At 32.7% G+C, this 12,359-nt stretch overlaps 1 protein-coding gene across 5 annotated transcripts in view; it reads right to left on the minus strand.

The window, feature by feature from the left end:
• Positions 1 to 12,359, minus strand: part of LOC125060691 (putative uncharacterized protein DDB_G0277255) — a 50,831-nt gene that overhangs the window by 18,834 nt on the left and 19,638 nt on the right. Inside the window, exon 1 of one of the 5 annotated variants that reach the window (XM_047665694.1) lies at positions 11,709 to 12,141. The exons of 1 other annotated variant lie outside the window; for it this stretch is intronic. In XM_047665694.1, coding sequence (XP_047521650.1) covers positions 11,709 to 11,760 — 52 coding nt within the window. In that variant the 5' untranslated portion in view covers positions 11,761 to 12,141. Of the gene's footprint in view, positions 1 to 10,066; positions 10,210 to 11,708; positions 12,146 to 12,359 lie in introns of those variants that run through there. 3 more of the 5 variants (XM_047665691.1, XM_047665692.1, XM_047665695.1) reach the window with 3 other exon arrangements.

Here is a 12,359-nt window from a genome sequence, read left to right on the forward strand (position 1 = left end):
TCGTATCCTACTGGGCCCTTAGGTTTCCTAATGGTAACGTCACAGGATAGGTCATTAGTAGACGGCAGTGGCACTTGCAGCCAAATACAATGGGTAATATTCTTAGATATACTAAAATCTACTACGTTTTTGACATACAAAAATAATTAGCGCGAAGTTGTACCTGACTTTAAATCTTAATAATACAAAGGCCGCGTCAGTGATGGACATGTGTTTTAAATCTTATAAATACCACAGATAATACATAGCTAAATGTCTCTTGTTTATTAAAAAACAAATGAACAAAATTCCAAGAACGATAACACCAACGTTATGTTACATTTTATAGCCATATAAGTTTTATAACAAGAAATGTATTATGGCCCATAATAGCTAAAATTCCGATATGGAAATGCATCCAAGGAATGAACAGTTATGTTAAGAGACGTCAATAGATTATATATGGTATTATATATCAAACACACGATTTAATTTTACAAGCGTTTCTTTATTAACATATACTTTTATATATTTTAAGTCTAAATTCCGTAATATTAGCGTGTTTAACCAATTCAAAAGGGCATTAAAGATTATCAGAATAAGTCTAGTAGAGTAAAATTAGGACGACTGATGGCGACGTGTATCTCGTTCGTATAGTTAGTTTCTCATGTAAAAAAAATAACATTCTTATTAGAAAAAAAGTTCTTTATAGTTAAAGTTTTTGAATACAATTTCAAGATATTTTACCCCCATATAATAATGCATAAATTATAGTTTCTATTGATTGGTAGTAAGCGACTATTAAGTATTGGTCACTTGTACTTGTGTATTTAATGTCATACTATAGCCATTGGTTCCAAACCTCAGATTTGTTCGAGATCATGTTCTAATAGGCAAGGACGTGATCAGCATTCTGGGCCTGACTCACATAGGTCTATGGGCGGTTTCCTCACGATATTTTCCTTCACTGTTAAAGCGAATGTTCAAACAGAGATGTGAATCTCTTGCATCTAGGCCTGTTCATATTAAAAAAAACATAAAAATAAAATAAAAACTGGAAACAGATTAACCAGCTGCCCACTGAAGTATTTGCGAACCAATTCAACTTAGGGTCTTTTATGAAAAGAGCTTACCAATTCTTAAAAGGCCGGCAACGCACTTGCGTTCCTTCTGGCAATGTCAGCGTCCATGGGCGGCAGTATTACTTAACATCAGGTGAGCCTTCTGCTCGTTTGCCTCCTATTGCATATTAAAGACATCATGGATTATCTAAATATTTATTAGATAAATCATAATTTTACAGTTTTGATAAACTATTAAGCGTGTTATCTTAAGTGTCATCGTCCAATGAGATAGATAGCCTCTCTGTAAAAAATAGATTAAAGATCAATTACATAACTGTACTTTCGTGACTAAAGTTTGTAATCAAAGATAAGGTGTCTTTACGGTTGTTTATTTTGACCGTATTTGATCTGTTGTCACGGAAATTATTTTGGGTTATCTAAATATAATTACAGTGTAAACTGTTAACGTCATTCGTTATAACAAAAATCTCTCTATAAATGAGTTAAATATGTTTGGTTTACCACAAAACCCATACATTAATTCAACAACAGCCATTCTCTATTACGAGGAAATATTTTCATATTTAGACATAATCTAGAAATCGAAATTTCTATGAAAGACACCTGTGGTCATAAACAACCTTCTCGTCTTTGTTATTATTAATTGCATTAACACGTGTGCCATTATTCTTAGATTACATTGCCTGTAGGAAATTTTGGTCTCCGTAACTAAACGCACCAGCGTCACCTATCGTGTATTATCAGTCGTAAACAAACTTTGAAACTGTCAAGATGGCCAGTAAGAGAAAAGCGTTATGTGTTTAGAATAATTTACCTATTGAAGTAATAAAATTAGAAATGATTGTAATTGTTGTTTTTTTTCTATTCACTCCCTATAACGAATAAAAATGTTTGGTCCCTTCAAATTTGTTATAAAGAGTTTAGTTTGGACTTTGAAACAGTATAGAAGATCGAAACTTGCCATTAACTCTCTTAGTGAAGTTAATAATAAATTTTTTATCATAAAACGTTGGTGCATGTCCCATTATAGAGTTTTACGGCTAAGAGCGAATTGTTACTTGTTGAATTGAGAGCATAAATATATAGTAATGTTGGCAAGACTGGTGATGCCTATTGGCCCTATGTCAAACAGTGTGTTACCAAATATATATAATTACCACTGTCCGTAAATTCACTAAAAGCTTATTTTTTAATGTTAAATAACTCACACGACTATTTAAGGTATAATATACGTATATACATTTCATTTATACCGTGTTAAGGGAGTTGCGGTTTTAGAGGGTGAGAATGTGCATGGTGTTGCCTGGAACACTTTTCATTAGGGTAAAGTATTGACTCACTACCTTGTCACAGTAAACCATACTTGTTGCAAACTTTAACAGAATCATTATAGCGTATTTGTTCTTTTGATGGCTAACTTTAAAGGTTTTCCTAAACCTCATATTGGTATATAATTAAATGAAATATAGAATTCAAAAATCATGTTTTTATTGATGTACAGGCTGTTTATATTGAACATATGAATAGTCACAAAATTTCTTTCACCTGTGATGGAGGCCATCACTAAAGGTGGGCCGAAATACTTGTAGTAAATTTTTGTTAAATAAAATGTTTAAATTTCGAACAAAGATTGTGTACATAGAGAGTTTTACAATATATACTATATGTCTCAAGTATAGTAGTAATAAAGCATGTGATTTTAAACATTTTTTACATAATAACAATATAATCACGCGTATTATCATTACTATACTTGAGACATATATATTTTGATAATTAAACCAAGTATAGTACAAGGTAAAATTTGTCAACAACACTATGTGTGATCGATTTATTACTGGAAGTCACGGGGTTCAAACGTTGAATGGACGTAAACAGGTTTCGCATATATTACCACTAAGGTCACGCGCAGGAAAATCTATACATACATATTACTCGTTTCATGTTGTCAAGTTAAACATAATACGACGTTTAACTCATACTTTTTACATATTTAGTTTAAATTGTTCAAGTAGCGCTTTAGATATCTATAGGGTCCTAGATTCGATCTTGGGACTTTAACTATCTTTAAAAAAATTGTGCAAAACCACATAAAACGGATAAAATTGGGAATAATATTGTTTTAGATAAATTGTGCTAAGAAAGAATATATCACTTACAAAATTTTTAACATTTGCAAGTAGGTGTTCGGTACTCTGCTTATCAGTCAAACCAAATATTTTGTCATCGAACCAAAAACCTTCGTATATTTAACAGTTAACCAACAAATCCTTGGTGTACATTTTGCAAATGGCAATATGAGGAAATACTAATATGTTATGTTTACCAAGATTGTATACTATGTTTATATGAGACATTCCTTGACCCGGAATAGATACTTCTATTAATATTCTAATAGCAAAAGAAAGCGGATACAGCACGAAAGGGACTCTACAATAAAATACCGTCAACACAACAATAATTTATTCCTGGTAAAATATATATTTATTATTATCCGTTGGTACATATCGTTGAGAGCAAATAAAGAGTAGTGTTATTTTCTTGAACCAAAAATACTCCATTAAACCAAAAATGTCTGTAAATACAGTTAACTGAATCTTCTTAACCCTTTCAGTTCCTTGTTAAAACCAGTCCTTTGTGTTAAGCTTGATTATGCTGACTAAACAGATACAGAGAGGTTTTTTTTAGTCTGCATATTATGAGAGAAGATAACTCGATCCTTAAGGTAATTAAAACAAAGTATTTGTACCAAGTACTCTACCTTTGCATACACCATTAATAAAAACTCTCTAATAAGTCTATTATTGATGTCTCATTGACCAGGTCGTTTTTTTTATTTTATATAATGGGGAGCAAACGAGCTTGTGGGACGACCGGCAGTCTTCGCAGCCCATAGACACCCATTTTTAATGGGTGCGTTGCCGGCCTTTGAGGGAGGAGTACAATTTTTAAACATTTGGAGGTCGTATCTCTGAGGGAAGACCCCCACCGGGTGTCGATTCCACAGTTTGATAGTTCGCAAAAGAAAATGCCTTGTGAAACGGTCTGTGGAAGACCTCCAACCATTAAGATGATGTTGGTGAAATTTAGGGCTCGTACGGCTAAACATACCTCTTAACAGAAAATATAGTCTTCGGTTTATGCGAGTACTACACATAAATCTTAAACGGATATAAACTGCCTGTTACATTATTGATATAATGTTTCGAGGGCTCTTCAGCAGTCTGTCAGCGAGAGCTGCCACATCCAGTTGATAGATGATATTATGATTAGAGTAAAACCAATGTTACTAGCCCACATTCATACAAACGAAACCAGTCTAATTGCTTTTTAAATAAAGTATTCATTTTTCACCTAAGCGTAAACACAATTTGTTTTAAAGAGTAGATGCTCAAATTAAAAGAGTCCAATTACTGATTTAGTTTTTATGAATAGGGTAGTTAAAACTTTTACGTATTTAAAATTTATATTAGGGCATTCGTTTATTTATGTAAGAACAAAGTCCGAATTTTCATTGCTAGATTCGTCGTCGCCCCGAATAGCTGAATAACTGATAAAATATTGGAAAGATTCACGTTCGAAATTTAAACTTACAGAAAACAAATGAACTTGACTCTTAACTGAACTTAATAGAATTTTAAGTTTACCTAAAAGGTAAATCGACTGTTATAAGATGTCCGTTAAGAAATAATAATTCGTCTAATGATAGCAATAAAACAAATTACTTCCTTGTTTTCACTACAAAAACAAGATACAACGGTACCTTTTTTGTTAGAAACCATAGCTCACGTTTTCACGATTCTAACATTGAAGCGAACTTACATAAGTTGAAATATTCTCCGTATTTATTACTTGAGATGATATCTAAATTATCTTTGTAGCACTCGATGTAAAAACGGGTGAACGATTGATCAAGTTTACTATTTAACTGTAATCGAAGATATAATTATTCATATAATAGTGTAAGATAATTATATTTTCTCATATACATACGTCTATGAGGCCGAAAGATTAAATAGAATAAATGTTTTCGATAAAGATATTTATCTAATTATTAGAACTTCGTTACATTACAAATAATAACAAGTAACTTAAATTATAAGGAATGCAACAGGCGATCTTATAGCTAACAAGCAATCTCTTCCAGGCCACCCTAAGGTAAAAAAAATACAAGGAGTAAAGTACAAGAATAACCAAATTAACAAAAATAAAATCACAAGAAACAGAAAAACTATGCAATTAAATAACTTCCTAAACTAAACTACTACTAAAACCCAATCTAACGGTTCATCACAATTCAAAATGCTAAGATTTATCAGTACCAAGATAGTTAGGAGTTATTGTGATGTCCATTTCGTACTTTTAATTAGCAGTGTCGTCTTCACTAGACTTTCTTTTGAGGTGACGTTAAGATCATATCTTTATACGTCCGTGGGAACCTTACATATAAGGTTTGGTGTTGACTTAACAAACTCTGACTATTTACCTATGCACGAAGAGAGTGTGTTCGGCTAAAACTCATGGCACTATGAGGTAGACAAGCGCAAATGTTCAGATTGCGAGCAGATGTAGGTACATCGAACATTTTACATAGATTTATTGTTTATTATACCACATATAGCAGTGTTGGCTTAGTGGCTTCAGCGTGCAACTCCCTGAGGTCGTAGGTTCGATTCCCAGCTGTGCACCAAACTTTCTTTCTATTATGCATTAATTTAACATTCGCTCGAACGGTGAACAAAAATATCGTGAGGAAACCGGCTTGCTTTAGACCCAAAAAGTCGACGGCGTCAGACACAAGAGGCTGATCACCTACTTGCCTATTAGATTATCAAATGATCATGAAACAGATACAGAAATCTGAGGCCCAGACCTAAAAATATTTTTATGTCACAGATTCGCGTCAGGTTTGCCAATTGTTTCGATACAATAATGTTTAGATTTTTATCCTCATCTCTTGACTGGTATTATGCACTATAGGCCAACATTACAAACAACTTTATAAAAAGATGTTACATTTAATACAATATTTAAGCGAAAGTTAATTGAATCATAAAAAGAAATCGGTTCACGCCGAGTGCGCTTATAATGAAAATCAATATTTTGTCTCTTCGGTTGTCTACAAAATTTGACACTAAACTATATTATTACAGTATTAAATTCATGATAAGGTCAAATTACACATCACATAATTAATAAATAATAGTTTAAAAAAACTAGAACACACGCTTTTAAAGCACATCAAACTAAAACTCGATAGACGAAAAATATGGCACAGAGCGCCCCACGCTTTTTCACAATAATACCAGTATTTTTTGTTCATTACCATTTTCAACCTAAATTAGGAATTATTTTTCACTTTTTAGTTTGATGTGCTTTAAAAGCGTGTGTTCTAGTTTTTTTAAACTATTATTTATTTTTTAGTTAAATTTTTTTTCTTTTTTTTTTCGGATTATTGCATTGTCATCGATCTTTGACAGGTGCGCAAAGTTTGAATTAAATCTGTCCGTTAAAAGTGGGTCAAAATCGAGTCCGAAGGAGTCGGTTACATACATACATACATACAGGTGAAGCTAATATAAAGCGTGTAAAAATGAGTATAACAGATATGATATGAGTATATAGAATAGAACAGATATATTAAGTTATAAGTGGATCTTTTGTTATTGTTTCACATCACGGGTGCTAAATGCATTATAATCAAACTCAGTCATACTAAAACTGCAAAATTAATATAATATGTAGACTCTTGGCTAGGAAGCGCCGAAAACATATATGTAACTTTGTATAGAAAAGGTAAACGGAAAGAGTTTAAAAAAAACCGTGGTCAAAAACTGGTACTAACGAGTTTGTATATACAATATAAGAATAATAACTTTATTAATTACCAGTATGTAAGATGAATACTGGTACATCGACCTAGGGCTATACAGTATGTTATTAAAAGCATGGCAACATTCAAAGTACTCCCCGGTGTTACCTCACCTACTTTAAGTAGGCAGAGTAGAGCGGTAGACACTAAATAGTTCTTTTGATGTTGTTTATTTACTGATTCATTAGCAACGCCGTCAGCCTTCAATTCGTTTAACTTTGCGCAAGTGTTTAAAAACAAAAGAATAATTAAGGCAAATTAAAAAATCGAACACAGATTTCTACTCAAAAATTCTGATAATCTTTATATATATATAATTCTTCTGTGAGTGTGTATGTCACTGAACTTCTCTCAAACGACTGGACCGATTTTGATAAAAAATTTTGTGTGTATTCAAGGGGATCTGGGAATGGTTTAGATTCACAAATCAGCCCGGCAGGTGGCGCTGCAGTCGGTACTTTCATACTTTAATATCCTAATAGCTTGAAATATCATGCAGGACAACGTCTGTGGGGTCCACTAGTACTAATCTAAAATAGAATGATGAGTAAATTTAGGTAAATATAGAACGAACAGTAAACTATTTTACAAATCATTATTTAGGCGAGCATTCAGTGCAGTTAAACAAGAAGATACTACTCAGGTATCGAAACTAGAACTTTCAAGTTGTATATGACTTTTTATGTCACAGAGGAAGTGAATTCTCATTAAAAAACCTCACTAGACAAATTTCAACAACAAAAGACCACTTATACAGAGACTTACTCGACTAGATCTAAAGTTATATTAAGTTCCTTAGATGTAAACGTCGTTGCAGTATACAATTTCACTGACAGCGAGTGCTGCAATGTGATGCAACAGCAATCCTTTCTCACCAAGGAGATAATGAAAACAATAGATTGCCAACTTGACACTTAACCCGGATGTGAGTACCTTGTGGGATTTTACCGCAAGATATTAAAGATGCTCGTAAACAATTTTTTATGTCGTCGTGGTAGCAGTGTTAGCGGAGTAGTTGTAAACCAGCATGACTTTGAGAACATAAAGAAATAATGCAGACATCTAAGGACCAAGATAAAAATGGTTGAAACTCTTCTAGATTATTCTTATACAATAGTTTTCCATTAAGAAATTGCTAACTACAAGGCCCTACTATACAGAAGGTTCGTGATACGTTACCAACGTATCACGGACGCAACTTGTTTACTGATTTCACACCCTTAGAATTAAGTTACCAAAATCTCATACAAAATTATAAACCAGTTTTAGGGTCGAAGTGTAAAGTTTTGTTAATTTTTGATTTGCATTTGCCCAGTATCGTATTTGTATGAAAAGAATTTCACTTATAATGCACTTTTCACAGAAATATTTTACGCTGCATTAATTTGTGAAAGGAATTTAACTGTAAGACAATTGAATTAATGTTCATTCGGATATTAAGTTAATGAAAAAGCTTTTTACCGAGCACTTCTGAATCATCTTTTTAATGTGACCGTCAATCAAATTATAATTTCATACGGTAATATCAAACATAGAATCAAAACACACATTAAAAGTGATATTGAAACGAAAGGTGTATAAAAAATTTAAGTGCAGCTATTTATAGCATGTAAGACGAACTATCCCCTTCATATATTTAAATAGTTGAAGTAGTCGTTAAATCAGGAAACATATTTAATGTATTATATCTATATCATAATTTTTCCAACTATCCGTGGTTAATAAAAACATCGGAGATTAATGAGCACCTCAAAATCAGGACTTTAAAGAGGAGATCAAGACCTGGAGCAGGACCTGGATACAGAAAAAGGCTAGAAATACATCCACTGCTTGCCACGCAACTAACCATACCGAACCTAATAATAGGCTTATAAGGCGACAAATCCTAAGTCTTCATAGACACGGTTGAAAGAAAGGAGCAGTCTCGATGGAGATTTTGCTCTGAACGCCTAACAGCTCTCAACACATCTGCTCATAGTCTAGCTGACTGATTGCAAGATAAAGACTAAAAAAATAATAATAATTTAGCGATATAAGATAATATATAAGAAAAATCGTAAACGAGAATTAACTATTAACCAGAAAACTAGTCATCATTAATATATTTTGAAGTTACACATCAGCCTACTGTGTCTAACGACGCCTAAAAGTGTTTGTATCCAGAATTGAACCCTGTTATACACCATATAGGTTAAACACTGCCATGAAGACGGTTATACTAAATTAACTTTTACCGCTTAAAACTAATTTGGTATGTAGGATGTTAAATTGTTAATAAGACAAGCCAACGCTTTAAAAATCATAAAATTATTTAATTAAAGTGAAGAGTAACAGAACAAAATTCCAGCTTCATGACGTCTTTTTCTCCTCCATGTCAAAATGTATGAAATACCGAAGTCATTTAAGTTTTAATTCTGAATCTTAGCTGGTGGCTGTTGTTTTAACAATAGGCAGTTGTTTGTTACGGTTTCTGACATTCTGAACACCTTCGATTAACAACTCTTGGTTTTCGAAGCTTAGGGCTAGATTTCACGTAACATATATATAGTTGTTATCTATTACCACCGTCTCCCTTTCTATATACCTACGTATCTCTCGCTATCCACTATGAAGAGGTACTCAAGTAGTCAAACAATCGTAACAGAGAATGCATTTGTATAATCGATTACGAAAATACACTTCTAATTCATTTTTAGTTCAATTTAATGCGAACTCGTTCTCGCTTCGTTTTGCACAAACTTTTCATATCTATGCAGTTATTTGGGAAACGACATTGCGCTCTTCAACTGTCGTAAATAATATGCATGGTCTATTTATTTTTAATACTATAAAAGGCCAGTAACAATGTTACTACTATTAACTAATGAAATATTCGCTAAAACAAATTGAATGCGTGACGGACGTATAGTAAAGAATTAATAATACTATTGATTTCACTGCCAAATCAGTCAATACAAGTCGGTAGCGACAATATTGGATAAGTATCTATGACAAGAGCAGCGAGCATCATTAGAATCGCTTGTCAACAAGATTTATTCAAAATCAATCCTTGTTCTAGTTAACTTTACATCAGTACAGATAGTACAAGATCCATAAAAATAATTAAATAAATATGAATAACGAAACTCACCACGTTTGTGCTGAGCGCAGAAGCAAGAAAGCATAATTTAAATTAAATAAATTCACAACTGAAACACGCAACACACAGCTCACTATCTCGAATACTGAAGAAAACAATGGGCGTAAATTTTCATTATGAATATTACGTCTTGAAACACGTGCTTATCAGTCGAATGCTAGTACATAAACGAGCTAGGTTATCTACATACATTTATAAATATTTAAATTAATATTGGGTTACAAAAAATATCGCTGTGTGAATTAAGAAGACGCTCTGTTCTATATGACTTAAATAAATTACAATTGATTTCCGCCACCATTATAATATGGGGATATTTACTAATGAAGCAAACTGGAAGTAATTAAGAACTCATACGCTTTAGGGTCTTTCAAGAAGGCGCACGATTGTTATAAAATCGGCAACACAAGCGTTTCTCACCGAATGATTGGCAGTAAGACTCAAAGGTGAGCTTCTATTCTATAAAATGGAATCTTGAAGTTCAATTGAAGAAATTGTCATCACTTTCAAACAATGAATGTTTCAATAATGATCTTGTTTGTAGAGATTGGTATTTTAAATTTTAAAAGAGTAGGAGAGTCACCGTGACCACGTACGCTGTAAATCACGCGAAACGCCGGTTTTTTTTTTAATTATGTAAAATAATTATAAGTTTATAATAATACATAACTTCAATCCGGTAAGAAGTGTTTTCTTTAAATGTGTAAAAGTTATGTTAATAAAAGACAATACTAAGAGTAGGAGAGTTTCTTGCCAGTTCGACCAGCTCTTGATTTGAGAACTGGTACTAAATTAAGACCTTGATAGAACCTATGAATAAATCAATTTTTATTTGATTTAGTGAGGCCTATCTTTTATTAACAATTTGAAGTACCAAGACATTACGTGTTACAACTCATTAAAACAATTATAAGACACGAAATAAATGTCGCAATAAATAAACACTTAAATGACAGATTTATATGGCTTTTAGTTTTAAAATACAGACGTTTCTAAGCTAGAATATGTCTGTGTAGTGGCGTGTAACTATGCGTGTAAAATACTTAGATATGGCGAGGCGCTCTCGAAATTCTTGAATAAAGGAATTACTAAATATAATTTGAACTATACTGGTTGGGCTCTGCGTCATAAGTTTTTTTACGTACAAAATTAGGCTTACGTCTTGTGTATAGTTCGCATAAAACGCTATATTACTTCAAGAATACAAAAACAAATTACATCAAAACTAGTCGAATACAAGTGTGCGGGAAGTTACTTCTTTCTCTTTCTGATTTCACTACTCCCTTGATTTTAAATATAAGTTTAGATATTACTTTTTTAAATATATAATTTAGATTTGATAGGAAAAACCACACTAATGACAAATTTATAATTACAGAATTTTTTCATATATTAGCGTTTTGGCTGAGTGCCTATGAACTAGACTTAGATTTTATGTTATTAAATTATTTATATATGGACACTATAAACGAATACAGTAATCTGTTTTGATTACATTTATATTTATTCATTTTTATATCTGCAAAGTTCAACAGTTCATAATAACATGTTGTGAACTTCGATTTATCAACATATTTCTCTCATATATAAACTGTACCTAAATTTACTATTAAATCATTAATAAAAAACTAACCTTTTCTTGACCCAAATATCGCTTTTAATTTCAACAAGGCACTCTTCTTCATATTGACCTTCCTCACAAATATCACACACACCGCTCACAAGTTTTTGGGCTGAAACTTTTTACTCCTGTTGCCGCTCTTATTTCCGTGCTACAAAAATAGGTCCATCGCTACTTGCATCGACGCAAGCGCATCACTCATTTGCCTTTCCATAATATCAATTCAAAAACGTATACCGGTTACCGCACTCAGCTATCAACTGTCCTTTTATCATACGCTTATCACTATCACAAAAAAGATAAAAATTCTCTCACTGTGTACATATTTTATATGCGATATACCGCACCAATTCACTTATGTATTAAAATTTAATATGACTTTACAACTATAAGGATCATATTAAACTCCGATAAAGGCGGTAACGCAACGGCTATTCTTGTCCGTGTTGCGATCACAACTAAACGCCGGCGCACGCGGTACGCACTACAATGGTGTTGACCGGTTAACAAAAACAAAATTGTTAAAAACCACTTCCGTTAATATCCCTTTGGTGTAACAAAATAAACGTAACGTACGAGGACTCCTAACGATCAGAGTTGTGGTGACAACACCGGAGACGCTGTATCCGTCGAAATTTAAAAATGGAATACCGAGTTTCGGGA

The sequence above is a fragment of the Pieris napi genome, chromosome 22 (assembly GCF_905475465.1).
Source record: "Pieris napi chromosome 22, ilPieNapi1.2, whole genome shotgun sequence".
NCBI lineage: Eukaryota > Metazoa > Arthropoda > Insecta > Lepidoptera > Pieridae > Pieris > Pieris napi.